At 39.3% G+C, this 22,128-nt stretch overlaps 1 protein-coding gene across 1 annotated transcript in view; it reads right to left on the bottom strand.

Annotated features, from left to right (window-relative positions):
* crybg2 (crystallin beta-gamma domain containing 2) overlaps positions 1-22,128 on the bottom strand; it is a 37,176-nt gene that overhangs the window by 7,697 nt on the left and 7,351 nt on the right. The window contains exons 3-8 of the mRNA XM_026155965.2: positions 19,463-19,618; positions 16,210-18,830; positions 8,139-9,318; positions 7,060-7,815; positions 4,054-4,101; positions 2,772-2,890 (exon numbers count right to left, since the gene is read on the bottom strand). Of these exons, the coding sequence (XP_026011750.2) occupies positions 2,772-2,890; positions 4,054-4,101; positions 7,060-7,815; positions 8,139-9,318; positions 16,210-18,830; positions 19,463-19,618 (4,880 nt within the window). The remainder of the gene's footprint in view (positions 1-2,771; positions 2,891-4,053; positions 4,102-7,059; positions 7,816-8,138; positions 9,319-16,209; positions 18,831-19,462; positions 19,619-22,128) is intronic.

Raw genomic sequence — 22,128 nt, 5'->3', positions numbered from 1 at the left:
CCTCTCTTTAAATAGAACAACACACACTTTCTCTTTCTTATAGATGAAATTCTGCATGAACAAGCAATCAAACGCACTGCTAATAATGAAGAATGTCAGGCAGTTTTTCTACCACGGTCTGGTAAATGTTGTGCAACTCCAGCGCTGCTACAGTTACAAGGATTATGTGAAATGTGATCAATAAATATAGCCTAATAAATGAATATTCCTCTCTAAATATGAGTAAAAATAGAAGACACCATAGTAGAAACATGCAAGCAGTGTACAAGTACCTTTAAAATGGACCCATATGCAGTATGCTACCAATAAAATCCCAACACTTGAGCTGCTTGATAAAGGTAATCTCTTTATAAAAGACAGATTTTTTTTAAAGTCAGAGGCTGATGGCCTACAAATGCCACTTACTTTGCATTCTTACATTAGAGTATTAGCTGTGGTTTGGGTAGTGGCGCAGGAAATGGTGTGTGAACTGACAGTATAATCATCTCATTGTAAGAAGCTGAGGAAGCATTAGTCTAGTGTTAGTACAGGCCAGCGCAGCACCAGCAGGGTTACTGCAGGTTCACAGAGCTGGCTGTGTTTGACAAAACATTCCATGTCTGAGGCAGGTGTGTGTTTAAGCTTGTGTTTGGGGTGTGTTAACGATTGAAGGAATTTGCATGCCCACAGCACATCAATAGCAGTCTTGTTTTTATAACGCTACCTGATCACATCCGGAGAGAGTTTTATTTGGAAAAACCGCTGACTTGCTAAACACTTGACATTTAAAAGACAAAACCAAAATTATATATATAGCAAAGGTTAGAAGCTATTTTAAATACAATTTCCTTAAAGTGAGATATACGTAGTACACTTGACAAAAGGTTTTGCAGCTATAAAATCTGGTGATTAAACAGTTTCTGGTTAGAAAAGAAAAAGAAAAATTTAGTAAATCATGAAAAACTTCTTTACTTATTTCCTTGTGAAAAGCTTTGTGTCACTTAATGCCATTTTTTTCTCTTTTAGATATTAATGCATAACTCTGCAGTGAGTATGTAGTAAGAAAGCGCTACTTTCTGCATTTGGTAAATAAAAGCATTTAAAAGTCCAAAGTCCCAGACACCTGTATTAAGTGTGGCGTGGATAGGGGTTCTTTGTTTCACTGCATGTGGGAGTGCCCACAGGTGAAAGTCTTTTGGGAAAAGGTAATAAATCTGTTAGGCCAAGTTAAAGTGCTAATTTGATATGTATGCTAGACTTGTAGTCAAGACCAGAGGGTTTGGAGGCCTATCTCCCCCTACCACCACTTCCCCTGCCAGTGGCGGACTCCCTCAGGTGTCGGTGCGTTGGTGGTTCTTTGTGTCTGGGGGTGGGCGTCCAGGTACACACTGGCTCACTCCTTGGCGGCCGCTTATCGGGGCCTGGAGCCTGGGGCTCGCTCGGGCCACTTCGGAGGTGGGGTGCCCCCGGCCTCTCGGCCTGGGGCTCAGTCACTCAGGCACAGCTGGCTGCCGGCGGAGCTCACGGGAGCGTCACTGCAACTCCCCCTGGCTTCTGCTCCGCGGCTGCTGAGTGAGCCCTCATCTGGGACTCTCCTCAGCTCTTTCTGGGACAGTGGCGCGGCTGCCCCTCTGTTGGTCTTCCTTGGTCTCTTGTGTTCTGGGGGCCTCTGGATGTCTGGAGTTTTGATCTCCTACATACCTGCTTCATACCCTGGAGGACGGGGCTGTGGCTCCCCCACACTCCCTAGCAGATCGTTACATGGAGAAACCTTTGGAATGCAAGCATGCTGATCCACACAGGTGTACACACGGGTATTCACAGACACAGACTACAGCTTTCTTGGCTGCTGCCTCAAAGCACATTGTGCGCTGTCTATCTTGCGTGCTGCACAATATCGTTTATTATTTAGTATCTACTGATATCTACTGCTAGCTAGTTTATTGTGATGGTGCTGTTTCTTTTTATTATGTTGCTCTTTGTTGTTTGCTTTCTCTTCTGTTTTTTTTTCTCCATACAGGTGACCCAGGTGGGGTTTTTTTGTTGTTGTTTGTTTTGTTTTTTTCTTTCTTCCCCCCCTTCTCACCGTCTCTTCTCCCCTTTGGTTTTCTTTCTCTCCCTCTCTTTCATTCTTTCTCCCTGTCCTATCCCCCAGTCATGTCTGTCCCGTTTGTAGCAACTGAAAATAAAATAAATTCATAATTATAATAAAGGTCAATCAAATGGACCAATATGGCAAGGCCATGATGATCCACTTGGTAAAATAAATCCGCTTGGCATCTTTCTTGGCCTTAAGACAACAATTCTGATGGCTAAAGATCCAAACGGGACACAAAAAAAAAAAAAAAAAAGACCAGAGGGTATCGAGACCAAGACAAGACCAAAACAAAAGTCCATCGAGACCAAGACCATGTAAAAGTGGTCTTGAGACCAAGGCCGGTCTCGAGACATCCAACTCTAAATGTATGCCTGCCCTCCCCTCCCCCTTTGCTATGGCTTGCTTTATTTGTGTTTCTATTATTATGCCTTTTGTCATTATTTTATTTTATGTTCACTGTATATTATGTAAAACTAGTTAAAACCTAATAAATAAATATGTAAAAAAAAAGAAAAAAGAAAAGTCCAAAGTCCTGTCCTTTTACAAAGTTAAATACATACATGCATGCCTAAAATACAATCAAAAATACAAACGAGACAACAAGTAATATCTGTTACCGACAGCAAGAGGATCCATATGGATTTGTTTTATGGGAGAAGGGGGAAATAAATAAATAAATGCTTCCAGCACTTACCCTCCTCTGACCACCCTGATAGAGATGGTTTCCTGCAGCTCCCAGGGTGTAGCATCAATGACATCACCGTGTACCTCAATCCTTTGGCCGCACATACCCGGTCGGTCAAAAATATACATCTAGCCGGAAGGAAGACAAAATGTTAGCATAAATTATGACTGTACACTTGTAAAATCAGATGTTTTAAGGCTGCAGGTCATATAATCAGATATTAATAATAATAATTATGAATTACGTTGAGTATATAATCAGTGTTAACATTACAGTAGATGTCATTTAATACTACGCAAGCACCTGGGATGAAACTGTAGAAAAGACAGAATTACTGCAGTCTTTATCCTGTGCTGCAGAAGAGTCCTTTATATTGTCAAAGGAAAATAAAGCCAACACTGTTGAATGGCATCATCTCCAGTTTCATATTCAACCTTAACCTTTAGGCGTTTAATACTAAAAGAGTAGAAAGCTGACTATATGGTATTGAGATTGCAAACTTCTAGATTCTGTTGATAATCAGGAAATGCAACTATGCAAGAACATTAAAAAGTGGAATAAAATTTTGCACATCACAAGAGAAAATGGAGGTACAGATGTGCATATATTGGTGTATATATGGAATTTATTGAATAACAAAAACCTGCCCAAGTCTAAAGCACAGACATGTTTGGGACATCCAGCTTTAAGGCCCTACAGCATGGGAGAGAACCTAAACCTAAATGGAAGCTCCTCCCCAATTATTAAGAATCATTTGTGGGTAACCTCAGTGAGAAAATCGAAGAGCTCTCCAGCAACAAGCACAAGCAGGTCTGAAATTAACACAAGGCCACAATGGTACAGGCAATAGTGTAGTAGGTATGCACTTTAGTTACCAATCAAAGGCAGAAATTCCACAGAAGAGGTTTGGGAGGGTTTTTATTAGCATCTGATAACAATCCTATCGTTTAACCAGACAGTCCGCGTCGTCTACTGCAGAATGGTTATGAAATGATGTGTAGGCTCCTACGTTACCAAGAAAAACAGTTTTGTAACAACAACTTATTCCCCCTCAGGTAAACTAGCAAGGTGTTGTGTACTTAATGGTTAACAGACTGAGATTCACAAGAAAGCTCTGCTTTCAACGGCCAATTTTTAAATTACACTTCAATATGCTAGCTGACATTACTTTTTAGCCACTTTCTAGTTCAAGTTAGTGGCAAAAGTGGCTGTCAGCTTATACACGTTTCTAAAAAGGCACGTGGGTGAAAACAACTCTCACTGAAGAGTGCGGTTTGTGTGGCCAACTCACCTTTCCAGGACGAGGATTAAGCTTTCCATGTTCCTTCTCTTTGGTAAGCTATGGACAAATAGCAAAATTGTAAGGATTAAACGGACATCACAGGACATTATTTTCTTTTACTTTTTTTTTTTTTTAAAGTACTCTTTGGGGGAAAAGAAAACAGCCTTGGTAAGCCACGAGCATGTAAGATTTAGACACGCTATTACGCCCAGGTTCTAAACATGCCACACAATCCAAACAGTGTTACTGTACTGTCACCTTGTTCAACAGGTTCTGAGGAAGTCTGAAAGATGATGTGAGAAGACTTAAGATCCTTCACGACAATTCAAGGACAGCTTTAACAAAGAGGAATACATTCCTCTACTGAACCTTTGACACTTCTGACTTGGAACTACAGCATGAGCTCACATGACAAAGAAAGACATTGCACTGGAAACAAAAATAAATGTGCTGTGCACCCAACAAGTAATTAAATAAATTATTTTTAAAGCTGAATTGGTTTTAGAATGTTTAAAAAGGACAGACTGCAATGTGGTTGAAGCCACAGCAAATTAGAGTTTTCGGTGATACTGGTGTGTGGTGAGGTATCACTTCACTGCTCGTCTGGAAGCTCTGCAGGAAACCGGTTACAAACTAGATCATGTTACTGACCAATGAGTGGCAACAGCTGAAGCTAAGGTTTCAAGAGTCCCTGACCTAATTTAATTCAGAAACATGTTTGTTGTAATAGTAATAGTAATAATAATAATAATAATAATAATAATAATAATAATAATAATAAAAAACAAATTTTAAACATGAATAAATAAAAAAAAGGATGAAATGTATTCATACTTAAAAAACAAAACAACAAAAAATGTAAAGACAAAATAGTAAAACAAACAAAAACAAACACAGAAGGTAGTAATCCCACTCAAACGTGACTGGGTTTTTTCTGTTCTTCAAGTTTCTGAACCCTTGAGAATTTTCCTTAAATTAATAGCTTTGCATTTTCACAATAAATTATACCCAGTAGTTCATACTGATATCGTACGTTAAAAGGTGACCATTGTCTGCAAATCATAATTAATTTGGAGTTTTTGAGTTTTAAGTTAGCAGTAATTGAGAATCACTGATTAAAAACTTTCACTTGCAAAAACCTACTTAAAAAAAGACGACATGTGCAGCTGTGGCATTAAACTAGTGGACCAATTAAAATCCTGATTAAGAAAAAAAAATGATGGAAATGTAAATTACGATTAGGTTGGCCAACTGTTATTGTGCCTCAGGCTAGTAGCAAGGCCAAATGCTGCACATTCAGTGCAGCACCTGCTTAAATAACAGATGGTTTTTTTTCTGCATGCCCTCTGCACACGTTTCTTTTGTTAACATCACTATAAACCTTAAGCCACAAATCATTCAAAGTCAGAAAGCTACGTCGCCGATGGAGACTGCAGAGTTTACTGCCTTCTTGATGCCCTACAGAAACAAACTCACACAGACACGTTTTACCTTCTGTTCCTTTCCCTCCCTGCAGCCTGGGTACAAGATCTGCTCTCCAATAAAATGAGCTACCACAAATGGAATGTGCAGTTTCAGCAAATCACATATTTAAAAACAAAACAAAAAAGTTTGACCGTGTAATGAAATAACTGACAACTGCAGCAAACAAGAAACTGGGGAAGAGAAGGGATAACGGCTGTCATCTTTTCTTCTCACACAGGTGTCGCCTTATGTGTTCCTGTCATAATTCATCTAATCAAATATCAAGTTTGAAGAAAAAAAAAAAAAAAAACTAGGGTGTGGCCATGTCTCTGCAGGAACAGACAGATAGCTGGGATGGGTGGGGAACCCAGCTGAGATCATTTAAAAACAAAATAATAATAATACCACGGCTATTTAAGCAGTTGAAATGACTATAAATATACATCAAAAAAGGGTTCGCAGGATGAAATCTCCTTAATTCTTTGAGAACGTGATAACGAGAAATAACTAGAATACATCAGTGGGTGTAAAACTCTTTTGAAGTAATGCTCGTGTCTTAGACAAATAATCTTTCCCCCACAGTTTGGCTCACATCAACAACTCAGGAAGCACATCAGAAGTCAATATTAGTATCAAACATTGTGTTACACGAGCTTTGATCACTTCAGAGTTCTAATTGGACAAACTTTGTGCCGATATTTGTGTTAGATGCTACAAATGCCACAGGCCTACACTGACATTTCACTCTTCATGTTCTTCCATCGCTTATAGAATTGTTGTGCTTCCTAACTGCAGCTGCTTAAAACCATCCTGCGCTTTGTGTTTCGATGGGGGTGGGAAACAGGATGTGGCAGAATGAACAAGAGAGTGTGTCCCAACATTCAGGCATGAGCTCTGTAGGCATATATACATAAACCAAAGTCTTCACCTACATGCACTTTATCCTGTGACCTTTGGGATCTTCACTGAGAAATAGAATGTTTTTATAATAAATAGGAACATTTATTTCATTTTGAAGGATTGTTTTAACACTGCATGACACTGGAACTACCAGCAGGCCCATCCTTTAATCACTGCTGGTTTTCTATAGAAATTCCATTTTGAAGCTTATTTAAATGGCACGTTTGGCATACAAATGCCAACAAAAGCCACAGATAACTGGATTTGTTGTGTGCACAATAATAAGTCATTAAGCTCACCTATTGTGAGCTGACCTGTTTTGTCATTTCTTACAATGGGAGAAGAATGGATGAGAGCTGCCTGTAAGTAAACACAATCATAGGATTTTCTTACTCATTCTGTTATCAAAGGGGTAGTTAACCTTTCACACCTCACCCAACCCTCCACTTAATGCAACTGTTTGCATACTTTGAGCAGCCGCACTCGAAGACTTAGAAATATTCAACGAACGTGTCATCGAATATGTTATTTTTTAATAAAGAGGTCACACTGTACGTTTTCATGTCTAATGTGATCATTTCTTAGCCTGGATTGTTACATTTTTAAATGTCAAATCAACAAAAGCATTCTCACAAATGTAATATTACTCACATAGGCATCGGGGAAGGCTCTGTATTTTGAAAGTAAGTTCCTGTCAGGCTCAGTTGTTTGGCTCTGGAACTGAGACTTTCCATTAACATCGCTGAACAATGAACTGTGGACCCCCACAGCGGCATCACTACTCAGGCTCCTCTGCAGGATGGAAGTGCCCATTGTCCCGCTACCCACACCCATCGCCATCTGAGGGGTCTGGCTAAACATTGATAAAGGAGTGTCTGTGTTGGCGAATGGCCTGTGGAGGTCAATCGAGCCAGTTGGGCTGAGGAGGCGAGTGGGGCTGTTGCTGGCAGGCGGGGAGCCGATGGCCAGAGATGCAGGCCGACTCACATGAGTGTTCAGGTCTTCGGCTACGCTCAGAGAGGAGGATGAGGAATTCATAAGAAAGGAGAGGCGCTCAAAGCGCGATCCACCTGACTCTGTGCCAGCGCCATGGTCACCCATCCCCTTTAATCCCGCAGTCGTGTGATCTTTTAAAGATAAAGTTTCGGGTAGGGAGCTGGTGCGGAACACTGACCGATGGGCTTTTCCGTTTTCTTGTGTCTGAACTGTGGATGACTGCTTGTAGTTACCAAAGAGGACACTGTGATCAAGGCGAGAGCTTGTGGTAGGAGATGGAGGTACTTCATTGCCATTAAGCACTGGAGATTTTAAATCCTCAGACGAGTCAGAGGATTTTCTCATTACAGTACTGTTAAGAGTTGATGCTCTAAAGGGAAAGTTGAGACCTCTTGTTCCAGGGTGTCCATCCTGCAGGTGACATGACACATGCATAGTTATGCTAAGCTCTGAAGCATTCACCTATGAGATCTATGTCTTCAAAACAATGCAATGAATGCAATTTCATTTTTGGTGCTGACATATTTGATGAGTTGCATTCAAAAATACTACAATTCCTGAACAAACACATAAGGAGTGTATTATAAATTGCTTATAGCTTTAAAGAACATTTCAATTTTCATGACTTCTACAATAAGCAAAAACATAATCATAAAAACAATATAAATAAAGGTAAATAATGAAACAGCATGAAGATTTTCTAGCTCATGAAATTAATTTTAAGTCTACGATACCTGATTCTGCCTAATCAGTTCCAATGGAGAACGACTGTCTCTTGGGGAAGTCCTCTTCAATCCCAGGTCAGCAGGCAGAGTATACAGTCCATTGAGGGACTCGGCTGGAGCGCCTGTTCCTTCCATCTTTGTTTGGAGACCGCTCACGGAGTCAGGCACGTCAGAAGAGACTGGGCTTGGAGCATCCTCCACAATGGGTGGCAGAGAGGAGGCGAGGCCTGCATTATTGGTGCGTATGCTCACACTCTTCTGCCTCAGAGAAGGCCCCATGCTCTTTAAAGTATCCACCAGAATTTCCATGTCAAACTGGCTGGTGGAGTCTTCGTCAGGGGAGGCAGGAGGAGTAGAAAGAGTAGTAGCTACAGGGTCAGAGACAGCCTCCACAAGTGTGGCTGTGAACACCCCAGTAAATCGGTATGAGTCGCCGTCCTCTTCCTCCAAACTGTTGTTGTAGCTGGTTTGTTGTGTTGAGGAAAGGCTGGATACAGGGAGCTGTTGTGGCTCCCAGGCTGACTTTACACTCTCTGACCCTCCCTCTCTCCGTCCCAGTGTTTCACCTGCAGCTGCTCCAGGCTCCTCCTGCTCCACTAAGCTCCTCCTCCAGTCATCTGCTGGTGCTTTGACTGGGTTGCTTTCACGGCTCAGGTAAAATTCATTCCTGTCACTCCACCTGTTGCCAAGGGTAATAGGTTCCTCCAGAGAGGGGAGGGAGGGGGAAGAGAAGGAGTCAGTGAAGCGTGTGTATGCTGTAGTGTCAGGCAGAGCCGAGGAAGAGGAAGAGGAGGAGTTACTGGACGAGGTGTCTGATATATTGTAAGTCAGGGAGTCAGAAAAAGTGTAATTCTCTGTTTTACTTGGTTTATACTGACTTACACCCTCAAATCTATTTTTCCATTTATACTCTGAGTCAAGATCCGGTTCATTTGACTCAGTCGAGGTGCTCGTTTTGCTAAAGTCCACTTCATCCTGTCTATTATCAACAGCATCAGCCTCATTAATGAGAGATAGTTTACGAAAACGATGTTTGGCTTCATCCTCTTTGGAGAGAGACGAGGTCTTTATTAACAGTTTGGTACTCAGGCTGCGGTAGCCTGAATTCATTTTGTCAGCCGATTCCTGGCAGTCGTCCGTCTGTTGACTTTCTGAACTTGCTGCGGTGGTCCTTGAAGCTGTCAAAGATCTACACAAATAGCAGAAAGAAAATAAGGTGGTAAGCGTTTCACAGCATACAAAGAGCTCCAAGGCAGAGTCTTCAGGGTGTGGTGGACACACAATGCCAACAATGCAAATTATACAAAGCAATATCGCTTATCTTGACTAGCATGCAACGTCCAAGTTTGCAAAACATGTCACAAATTTTGGTTCCCCATTTTATATCTGCTAAAAAAAAAAAAAGTACTATATAAATGACCCTAAGCAAAATGCATTCAGCTGAGGTATTCAGTTTGACCTGAATACTTTACAGAATATACCCTGCACCAACAACCTCTTTAGAGCCAGCAAAGTTATCCACATTTCAATATAAACATTAGATAAGAACACTCAAATGTAAGTACTACAAAGCGCTGTGTAGGAACTGAGACAGGCCGTTGATTCAGAGAACAATTCAAACGCCAAAGACGTGTTTAGAAGAATATAAACTTTTTCATACCATTAAAAACGCACGATGTTCATGATAAAATCTTTAAGGAAATTTTGCAATAAAAAATGTATTTTGTTATTTAGTTTCAAATGCTTCTCTGTATTTTTTGTTTTAAACAAGTTTTTGAAAGATTTTTGAAATATTTGCGTTAACTTGTTTTTATGACAGGTGGTCTCATAACTTTGTTAAGCACTGTAGCTCAGGCTCTGCTACTTTAACTTTGGTCAGTTTTCCCTCTTTTTTTTTTTTTAATAATTAATTTAAAACTCTTTAAGCTTCCCAAACATTATCCATGTGAAAAGGTCAAATACTGAAGAGTATCCCTTTAAGAAAAGATTTTATACTTAATTATACTTTCACGAAGCAACAGATCTTACCAATTTCTCAAGAATTAAGATTCAGTTAGTGTGGGAAAAGAAATCCTTAATGACTAAATGCATTTACTGTGCATTTCTCCAATTACAGGGTTGTTTCTCTTAGATTTGAGATGTGAGAGTTTTTTTTTTTTGTTTGTTTTTTTTTAAATCAAAGTTATAAGAATGTATTTTTACCGTTGTCTGTATCCCATGGCTATACCCATCCAAACAGGGCATACTAGTTATGACTAAAAGCACAACTACAACAATTATCAATGTTGTTCAAGGAAACAAAACTAAATATCAACCAGCTTTCATAAGTCGAGCAGTAAATCTGACTTGATCCTCTGTTAGTGACTCATTTGACCTTTGACCACGAGGAGAGGCTCATTTATAAATGGTGTTTACTCTAATGTGCAAATGTTGTTTTTTGCTTTTTTACAGTTTCAGACAAAGTAGTGCATGACTGCAATAGCAGGGATGATTATTTAAAAGGTCACAAGAATACAGTCACAGCAATACGGTGAATTACTCAACCAATTTGCTCTTCTACAATGTGGGGTGGAGATGGTCTTAAAGGTCAAACTAAATGGTGATTTTAAAATGTTGCAATACTGTTGCAGGTTTCAAGTGTGCATCTATGTGTGCACACATATCCAAAATAATTTACTTGGTGAATTCCCACTACTTAGGCATTCTAGAATTTTAGAAACCCTGAAAGACAACGCTGGGAAATACTGCTGATCCAGTTTTAGTTTAAAAGCTTTGGGAATTGTTTTAGTTTGATGCGGGTCCAGTCACAAAAATTAAGCCAAAACATTAGAGCAAGGCTCACAAATGTCACCACACAGAGCTCATCAACATGTACCAAGAAGCTGATACCGCATGTGTACTTCTACATAGATGGGGTGTAATTTGTGTAACTTTATAGATGCATTTCTTTTTCTTCCCATATTTTTTTAAACTAGTAAGAATACAGAAATTTAAAATACTTTAATCACATCATGTGAAATATCGGCAGGAAGTAAACAAATGGATTTTACAATGCAAAAAAAAAAAAAAAAAAATCAAATAAAAAAAAAATCATGCAGCCTATGCAGAGGTAGCAGCAGCAGCTTTACGCAAGGCATGAGAAATGGCAAGTAGTATGCACAGAAGGGACTGTGGAGTGCCAGACCTGCGGTCTTGACAGCTTAAAGCTTGGCTTAAATTAGATGGTGCAACTGGACAGTGATCCCAAGGTGTTGTTACAGTCCAATTAAAGTCCTGACTTCAACCCAACTGAAATGTTGTTGTGGGGGCTTAAGAGAGCTGCACATTAGCTGTGGACCTTTTAGGTGCAGTATTTGTCAGTCTCAAACCTCAATCCTTCAAGCGGGAAGATTTATGGGAAAAAAAGGAATGCTTTTTAACTATTGTTTTGCATAAACACGGAGATTCCTGTCAAGGGGACATAAAGGTTTCTTTAGAAACAAGAGTGTAGAGGATGATAATTATAAAGGTGTCAAGAAAGGTGGCTGAAGAGTCTGGCAGTGATCCTAAACTTCTTCATGCGGGCCTGCAACAATCAGCCACATTTCATCATACACCAAATATCAAAGAACATCACTACCCTCTGTATAATTTCTTGGGAAACCTTATGATCTCTTGACAGGAATGTAGCTTCTTTCAGTAATAAAAATAAATTAAAAAAGTATAAAGTATAAAGTATCGCAGTCTGAAACTGACAAATATCTGCACCCAAAAGGCCTCGACTTTACTCCGAGAGACAGTGCATCTGCAGTAAAAGCCTATAAATGGTGCCCTTGAATGATTGCCAGTTTAAGTCTTGTGCAAACAGATGAACTCGATCTAGCATAATAAAAAACACACACCCAACCTACAGCCAGCTTACATGAGAAGCTGCAAAGGACCAGAGGTGTAACGCCTTCCATATGCTGAAGGCGTTTTTGGTTTTCTGTTCTTGGACTGTCTAAATGATTGAACTACTAAAATTCTCCTCAAGATAAAACTGATAAGCAAGATACTAAAGATAAACTTACGCTTGTGTTAGCCTTTGAACTTAAGATAATATCTATTGACTTAATCTAGACTGTCTAAATTTATTCCACTTGTGCAGATTTAAAAACTGTTTTCAGATTGGCATATCAGCATAAGTATAGTATGTTATAGGAAGGCACACACACACCTGAGATGAAATCGCTGAAGACTCTTTATCTAACATGTTCATTTAAACTGAGGAAAGATCACTTCTGTCAGGTCAAGGTGTGGTTTTGCGAGTATGTTCTGGTCATTTACAACAAAGTGAATTCTCCACAAGTTTGACATTCTATGGATGTCTCAACTAAGCTGTCAGATGGTCACACGTGGAAGGAAAACAAAAGGGAAAGGCCAGTGTCATGGTTTAGTTTAAAGACATAAGTAGCTCGACTGGCTTTGGTTATACTCTCACCAGAAACAGTCCTATGGGCCCTCAGTTTTGGACAAAGGTAGGAAAATAATACAGCAGATATCAAAACTGTATTTTTACAGAGAAAATTTTTTTTTCAATAGATAAACTGCATTTCATAAATAGGAGGTCCCTAAGAGTCATCACAAGTGGAAATGCACGTCTCACCCGACTTCAATACACAGAAAGAATGCACGACAGGTGGGGCTGGCTAAATGCCTTGCTCATCTTTCACTGCGCATCAGCACACCTCTTCATCAGAAACCTGTTGTTATTTTAAGTGCCAGAGGCCGCAACATGTTTGTCGGCTTGCCATGCAAAAAGGTGAGCACTACTGTACTTCTTACTAATCCTCATTTGTTCTTTTTCAGTCTGTAAAACTTTTAAATTACCCAGCTAATACATGCAGCTCTTCACCTTCAACAAGCATAAACGGAGTTTCGCAAGACGCATTCTGATCTTTACCAAAGTCAAAAACAGATGCAAAATCTAAATATGACACCATTGCTTGGAGAGCTCATTCTATGATTCGTGTTTCACAAATCTTAGGGCTTCTTTTTAAAATAATCATTTCAAAACTAACAGTAAACGTACGTTACCACCCTTCCTGCGAGGCCAAACTACAGCCTGTTTTTAATGTTTGAGTAATAGCAATCTTTCATTGATTACCTACCACTCACAGCTAAAACACCTCTTCGGTGCCACCTTGTGGTTTTAAATGTACGTCAAAAATAAAGTGTCATGAAACAAGTTTCCTTTTTGATAAAGCACATAGTTAGGGAATCCTCCCTTAGTTATGCTGCAATAGGTGTATGTTGCTGGGGGATTCCTATGATGCATCGAGTATTTCTTCTTCAGTCACCTTTCTCACTCACTGTATGTTAATAGACCTTTCTGCATTGCATTCTGGCTCTGTTCCACAGCATGACTTTTATCCTGTCTTCCTTCGATTGTTGGGTTTTTCTCTGTATGCGTTATTGTAAAGTCTGCCTTACAATATAAAGTGCCATTAAGCGACTGTTGTAGTGATTTGGCACTGTGTAAATGAAACTGAATTGAGCATCGTCTCACAAGTCACAGTAGATGCAAGTTGCTACCCTTTCTGAACTAGGTGTAGTAGTAGATCTGTAACAGCTACTTTCTACTGCAATCTTGTTTGTACTGCAATGTTTGATTTTTTTTTTAATTAATTAATTTTATTTATTTAAAACACCAGATGTCCCAAAATGGATTTGTGTCCCGCGAGGACCAAACTGGCAGGACACACAAACTGGGGATTTTCTGCCACATGATGGCACCAAAAATGTGCAACAAAAAGTTACTGCCTGTTATCTGCTTCACTGATCATAAATGATCTGAAGACTCGCACCATTCCTGCTGATAGTTTAAAGATGTTCATAATGTAGAGGTTGCAAAGCAAAAATGTATTTGATAAAGTCTTGTGATATGCCAGTAAGTAATGCTATTTTCTTGTGCTCTATACTCTTAAAATTGTGCTGCTCATCTCTTTTATCGTCACAAGCCAACATGCTCAAAACATTGTTAAGCTTGATGCATCAAACGGAGCAGGTTTCACTTATTCAGTGTGTTACAGGGTCAAGGTGTGGTCACAAGCTCAAAATTCTTTCCATTTTTTCCTTTTAACACTACTTAAAGTTTTATTTGTTCGAGTAAATAAAGACATCTGGTCAAATGCCAGCTTCAGACAAAACAAAAAAAAAATGTACTCATGATGGCAAACACAGTTGTGTTACATAAATGTGACAATATGAGGGCAAGTGCTCTACGTGTCAGGACTTGACAGTGGCTGCCCACTGCTTCACTGAATAAATGGGTTAAATGCAGAGAGAAATTTCCCCACGGGGATCAATAAAGTATAACGTATACATTTTAAAACACAAAGCATGCAATGTGGATATTCCAACCATCCTACATCTCCAGAAGCAGGAAGAGGGCCACCTGTATCATGAAGGACCCCACTCACCCAGCACACACACTTTTGTCCTGCTCCCCTCAGGCAGGAGGCTGAGAAGCATTAAATGCAAAATCACCAGACTGAGAAACGGCTTCATTCCAGAAGCTGTGAGACTTCTCAATGCATAAATGGACAAGAACTGCTATTGTAGCACCTTAATCACTACTGACACTGTCACTTTATCAATGCTGGTCATCACACCCTGTGCTGCTAAACGTTTTATACTTATATTTATACCTACATTCTATATCCATACTGGTACTCAGGTTGTTGAATTCTACTTATATTATTTATCGTATTATTTTATTACTTGTTATTCTGTTTTCTTTTTTAAACAAACTTTAAAAAAAATACAAACTTTACAAATATGAGGATTTGTTGTGTTCCTGTCCATATGGATAACAAATAGAAAAAGACTTGCATCAGATGTGGCCTACCTCATATAGTGAATCATATAAGGCTTATATGATTCACTTATGAAAGTGGCCACTTTCATACATACATACATATATATACATATACACACACACATATACACACACATATATATACATATACATACATACATGTATGTATATATATATATACACATGTATGTATACACATATATATATATATATATATATATATATATATATATATATATATATATATATATATATATATATATATATATATATATTTTTTTTTTTTTTTAGTAAGTATCCAAAACATACAAGTTTCATTTATACAATTTTTCTAGGGATCTTATATCCGTTTCCACTCTTGTATGCATTTCATACAAGTTTCACACCAGATACAAACTTTATAAGATTTATATACATCTGGATGGATTAAACAAGCAGCATGACAAAATTAGCTTGGACTTGGGAGAAATGATGTATCCATTTTGTGCTTATAATTCAAAAACTTAACTACAACTACTCCTCCACACTGAAATGACACAAACATAAACTGATAGACTGAGCCTCTAGGGTTGATTGGATGGGATGATGTTGATGGAGGGGGCTTTTTAAGGTTTTGTTTTGAACTGAACTTTCAACCCCTTGTTACTTACATCTCAAGACGTTTGTATGAAGGTACATTTTGTTATCCTGTAACAATCAGAGTAGACTGGCAACATCTATCGCATGCTCATTGGATTTGCTCAGCCTATATCATTTATTTACAGAGCTGAGTCTAAATCACTTAACGTGGAACTTTCTCAAGGGTGTGTTCATGATTCACAGGTATGTAGAAATCTGTGTTGGTAAACAAGGCAGCTCATCAACTGCTTTCCTGATTATCACAGGACGTGTTTAATCTTTACACATTTAAGATGCCTCATTGAATGACTACTGTACATGGTAATGTGTAAATGTGAAGCTGTGAGTTTAGAGTCACTAAAGATGGTTTTAAATAACACAGTCTGGCGTGTGCCTGAAGCTACACACTGTGCATTCCAGCACAGTAGCTACAGAGGCAGCAAGAATGAAAACTTGACACTCAAATAGGTAAAACAACTCTCACTTGTTCTCTCACCAACTTTCCCTTAATACTCTTACCATGAAATGGCAAAAAGAGTTTAGCGCATTTATTTTAAGTTTTATAGTTAAAAACACTCTTGGAGTCCAAGGAGCTTTTTCTACATTACAGAACTTTCCACTTACCCTTCATTCAGGTCAGGCTGGGCTTCCTTTGGATGCTCGCAGAGACCTTCTGCAGTGTCACTATCAAGATGGTGTGTGTCTGCGTTCGATGCTGACAGCTCAACTGCCACCTGTTCTGGCACTGGTACGGTAATGTTTCTGTCAGGGCTCTGAGTAATTGTATCCACCCACTCAGTGCTCCGTGGAACCCTATTGTGTTCAATCTCTGTGGCATCTGATTGCAGGTGAGTGCTGTGTGTCAGATTGCCCATGACAGCCTCTGCTGCCCCAGCAGTATCTGTTAATGTGCCGTTTGTTATGCCCATGCTATTTTCTGTGTCTTTGTTGCCTTCACCGGTCTTGTCTGCATTCACAATCAGTGGAACTTGCTCTTCTGTCTCTGTTATTATATGTACAATCACATCCTCTTCCTTTGTGTGGCTGGAAGTAGCATGCTTGAAACCAAAATCAGTGAAATCTTTGTTAGGCAGAGTTTCTTCCACCTCTGTTGGAAACAGGTTCTCTCCATTAGAGTGGTCTTCTGTTTCCAAGTCTACAGTCCAGTTTCCCCCAGACTCTTCCACCTGCCCATGCTGCTCACTGGGAGGAGGAGCAAAACTACATACCATCATTGTGTTCACCTGCTGAACCGGTGTGGCTAGTAAATCCTCCTTTCTACCCTCCTCCTCTTCTTCTTTCATTTGTGGCCATACAGCAGTTGATTGTTCTTCCACCCAACTCTCAGATGTTCCCATTTCATGCATTTGAAGAACAGAAATCGGACAGTCAAGTTGTTGCTGTACTTCAGTTTGGCCATTATAATCCTCTTGCTTTTCTTCATCGTCCATTTTGTCTTCTTTCTGTTCCATTTTCACAATCACGGCCCTGAAATCTCCTTCATCTCTCTGGCTGATCCCTTTATCCATTGGCTCCGAGTGCTGTACGATTTCCTCACCTAGCCTCACAATGGACTCTTCTCTATCATCCATTGTGAACATCTCTTCGTCCCCACTCTCCTCTGCATTGTCCTCCTCAGCACTGTAGTAAATCTCCTTTGTACTTTCATCATCTGATCCAACACTTAGATATGCTGGACTTAAGAGCCTGTCATTTCGCACCGTTGGTCCAGAAAGGGCAGAAAACTCATCTGTCGTTTCAAATTCTACCTCAAGATCCTTCACCAGATTCATTTTATCAGGCACCGAAGAGCTACAGCCTGGATAAACGTTTGTGTCGTCTGTGACTAACTCTTTGACTAGGATCACTCTCCGTTTGGAGTCAGTAACCTGAGCATCTATCCCGTGGGATGTTTCATAGTTGGATATGGGAGGGGCAGAGTTCTGACACAAAGGGCCTGACCAGACACTGTCGGTAACAAGGCTTTTATTGTCCGATTTCAACTGTGAACGGGAGCGGGTCAGCTCAGAGTAAGAAATGCCAGCACTGTCAGAATACTTGGAAGCTGCACTGAGAGAGGTAGGCACATATCTGTTTTGGTTTTCTGGGACTGTTTGAATCTGAGAAGCAGAAACTCTGGAGCTCTCACCAAAAGAGCTTCCCTTTATTTCACCGATGGAGGCCGACCCATCAGGAGCATCAATCATTCTGCCAGCAGCCAAGTCAAGATCACGAGAAGTTAATGTTTGGGAGTACTGAGTATTTGTTTCTGCATGACTTTCATCGTGGGTTTTGACAATGACAAATTCTGTTTTGGTGTCAAGAAGTCTTTTATCAGTGCAGATATGAGATGATGGGCTTAGGAGTGAAGAGATTACCTCAGAGTTAAAATTCTGGGGGAAAAGTGACTCGTACAGAGCTCCATAAACTTTATCTTGATGGATGGGAGCAGTGCTGCTTTCGCTGCTAACAGCTGAGGTTGTGCTGACACTCTTGGCATTTTCAGGAAAAGACCTCTCAGTGTGAGAAATGAAGATTTCCTGATGGTTGGCAGCAGAGTCTGCACTGCTAGCTAACTTGTCATTTTGAGGATCAGGACTTGGCCCTGTAACAGTGGTGTAGTTACTGTTGTCAACACTTGTCAGGGAGGACTCACTATTTGAAATTGTACTGTCAACTGTGTCAGGGGCATCAGACTGATGATGTGGTAAAGTCCCACTGGTGGATTCATTTTCTTGGGGGATATAATCATAAGAATTATTGCCCGAGGCGACAGTTGCTGCTTCGTAAGCTGAACTGTCAAGCACAGTTGGTGGCTGGCTGGCTAGAAGGGTATGTTCAGCCTGGGTTTGAACAACAGAAGCTGTTTCTGAAGTAGCTATCAGAAGAGCTGATTTGACATCATTTCTGCTTGAGCTGTCGTGAACTGGAATGTTCTCTTTCTCCTCCAGTGAGCCGGTATCATCAAGTTGCAGCTCAGGAATGGAAGCAATTGGAGCTCTCAGGGTTTGCCTCTGCACATCCGAAAGATCAGAGGCATTCGTAAGAGGGCCCTTTGATTCTTGTTGGGTGTTCACAGTGATAACTGGGACTGACGGGGACTGTGCCGAAAGAGTGAAGTACGAGTCAGTTTCATTTGCAGCTACAGGGGGAGGTGAAGGGATGTCAAATTTACTGTCGCTGTCAAGCTCTGGTTGAGACATACTGAACTTCTTTCTGTTCCCTGGGTCCCGTTCCACAGGTGTCTAGAAGAAGATTAGTTATACTTTAACTGATGAAATACACAATACAGTTTTAACCTGAGAGATCTGTGTTTTTACGCAATGATTTGTACCCATGTAAACAAAAATCATTATTAAAGTTTCACATTATGAAGCTGGAGGGGTAGGTGATGCAGCATTTCACTACTCTCACCAGCAACCCAAGATTGAGTTATAGACATAGATTTTCACATTTGTGCATTAGCGACCTGTTCAGAGTGTACCCCACCGAGTTGAATAAATGTAAGCAAATAGATGGGCAGATTGATTCTGTTTTTATGTTTTAATACTTTAGCATTAAAACAAATTACTTGGTTGGAGTTAGGAATTAAAAATTACCGGGTTTGGTTTAGAAAAAGTTCATGGTTTGGCTTTAAATACAACAGCTGCTACTTCTTTTACAGCATATTCAACAATTCATGCCCATGAATATGAGTGCAATTATATGATCATTTCACAATTTGCTATGAGACCGAGCTGAAAAAAGAAACCCAATAAATTTAGCACATAGCAATACAAAAAGTATTATCAGGACAGATATGTTCCTTCAAAATTGCTCTTAGTGATTTTAAACAAACTCAATTTTTCAAAAACCTACAATATTGATTCACTGTTACCTCTTCCTGCTCCTCGATGCCTTGGGTAGGAAGACCAAAAGTGCTCTTTGACATATTCTCTTCATCTTTCTTCTTCTTCTTTCTAATACCAAATGAAATGGTTGCAAACCTCTTAGGCTTACGGAGGTCCATCTCTGAGTAGCTTAACGCTTTGGCCTTAGAAAGACAAAAGTACAGGAAGTAAGGATGGAGTGTAAAATGCTCTTTAATGCAAAAGGAAAGAATTTGTTAACAAAATACACGAGGTGTAACTACAAATCTCTATGCATGAGACTTGTATGGCTTTATGCCATTAAAAGCAACATACCTTGCTCAAACACTACCTTTCACCAAAGAAAACACATACCAAACATATTATAATCCCTTGCTACATGTTAATTAGAAACCATCCCTAGACTGTGTATTCCAATGGTAAGAATGAGGATATTACTCAATTATACTGTAAACAAGAAAGTGAGTTGACACCCTAACTTCATTCCTAAAAGCTGCTCCACCCTGAGAGGAATGAAAAACTAGTAGAACATGGTTAGCTAAATCACCAGCAACAGCACTGCTGATTCAACTATTATGATTAATGAAACTGAGGGCAAGAGAAAAAAAAAAAAAAAAAAAAAAAAATCGGATCCTATAATTTCACAGAACTATAATTTAAAAAAAAACAAAGAAAAAAAAAAAAAACGCTGCCAAACAAAGCAAAAATAAATCCATTTATTATGTTAAAAGTCAAACTTTCAAAAGTAGAGCATCAAAATACTTTAATAATATTTTTTGCGGGCTTGTCTAGGGAAACATTGAGTCAGAAGTGGTGATGCTCTTCTAGTGGTTATGTTTTGTCAATCACGAGTGAGAAAGGAAAGTAGAAGTCATTACTTTCTATCAGACAACAGTGAGATACCAAACTGGGTGTGCCTGTTAGCATTCTTTCTTTGAGGGAGAGTTTGGAAAGTATGAGAAGCTAATAAAGCATCTAAATAGAGATTTAAATAAAGTTTCAGTCGAGTCAGTGGTTTCTCCTAAATGTGAAGTCTCATATGTTAAGTAAGCTATGTTATCAGAATAATACTTTACGTAAAAATGTGGACAACCACAGAAAACAAAACTCTACAATCTATAGGGAGATTAAGATTTAAAAGGCTGAAATATTTATAGGTAGGACAAATCTTTCTTTGTTATTTCAAATCAGTGCGAATCCAAAAATCTCAGCTCGACTTATAATTAAATTAAAAAGGAAATAAGAGTTTCTTTTTCAGCTAAATATCTCCATGAATACAATTAAAAAAAAAAAAAAAAAAAAAAAAAAAAAGCTTCAAGTCCTCTATATTAGATGAAAAAAACCAAGGGAGACAATGTATATAACGAATAAGCAACTGCATGTCAGAGTTCCCAACATGCTCATAATACTGTTTATGCATTCTACACTTATGGAATAAGTCTATCTTAACCTTTGGACATTTCTGGCAAACAGTGTAGCGCCTGGTGGGGAAACGAGAGTCTTTTTTCAGACTTATTTGATAATGAAGCGCATTATGTTCTGCAGTCAAAGAAATGTTCCCATCCATCAGCAATGTTAACCTACTCTGCTGCCAGGCCTTAATCTTCACCACAACGCTGCTTAGCAAACTTCTAGCACCCTCTTCTGGTGATAAATTCCACTTGCTTTCCTTCTTCATTATATTAACATGAGGGCCTCTAGAGAGTTGATGCCCTATTGTGAGTAGTCATATACAGGGATTAGATCATAAGCAGGGCTCACTTTTATAGGGATAACTCAGTTGAGAATTTAATAATCCATCAACAAGACTGTACTGACATGTACAGTGCACATTTGAATCATTATGAGAAGCATCGTTCTGTAAAATAAGACCCCGAGCTATGCAGTAAAACACAGCTGGCATAGAACCAGCATTGAAGAAGGGCTCATGAGGTAGCATTATATATGTTTAAGAAAAGAAAAAAAAAAAAATCTGGTCCCAAGAAACTTCTTGTTGAGACAAGTTTCCGATTTCTGACTGCTCAGAGAAAAACTTTAGATTTGTCCTGCAATCCGAGAGGGGAAGATTTAAAGATACAGCAACAACTGGATTTTATTCACAAACTTGTGTCAAAAAAGGAAACGTATCATCTAGGATTACTTGCGTGTGATACATAAAAGTGAAACTGTAGTTTGAGTCGGCTCTATCACAGTTCATGTGAACATCCTGCTTTTACCCTCAGTCTTTAGTTCTGGGTAATTTACAGCCTTGTAGAGCCTTGTGCAGTTTCCTATGTGGAAAAAAAAATAATAGTGAAAGTTTCTCATTTACAGCAATAAATTAAAATGAAAAAAAAAGGGAGGTGGAGATAGAGAATTGCCGGAAACAAATGAGGTGCAGATAACATCTTATGAGGAAACTGGTAACACTTTTCATAATGATGATCATCTGAGGGCAGGGCAGAGTGGTGACTTTAAACTTGTTGCATGTTGGGCAGTCAGCCATGAGCTTTCAGTTGCCAAGTTTGACAAAACACTCGTCGTCTATAGTGGCTGTCTAACATTATCCTACTTTATTCAGAGCCGTGACACTGCAGGTTTAGGGAGAAATATCAAAACGAATCTCCTGCTTATATTTGGGTTCAAAAGCTGAGAAGCAATAAAACAAAAGAAGAGCATTACTGTATTTTAAAAT

The sequence above is a fragment of the Astatotilapia calliptera genome, chromosome 22 (assembly GCF_964374335.1).
Source record: "Astatotilapia calliptera chromosome 22, fAstCal68.1, whole genome shotgun sequence".
Taxonomy (NCBI): Eukaryota; Metazoa; Chordata; class Actinopteri; order Cichliformes; family Cichlidae; genus Astatotilapia; species Astatotilapia calliptera.
Note: the sequence above shows the minus strand (reverse complement) of the source record. Positions and strands in the feature narration are given on the sequence as shown.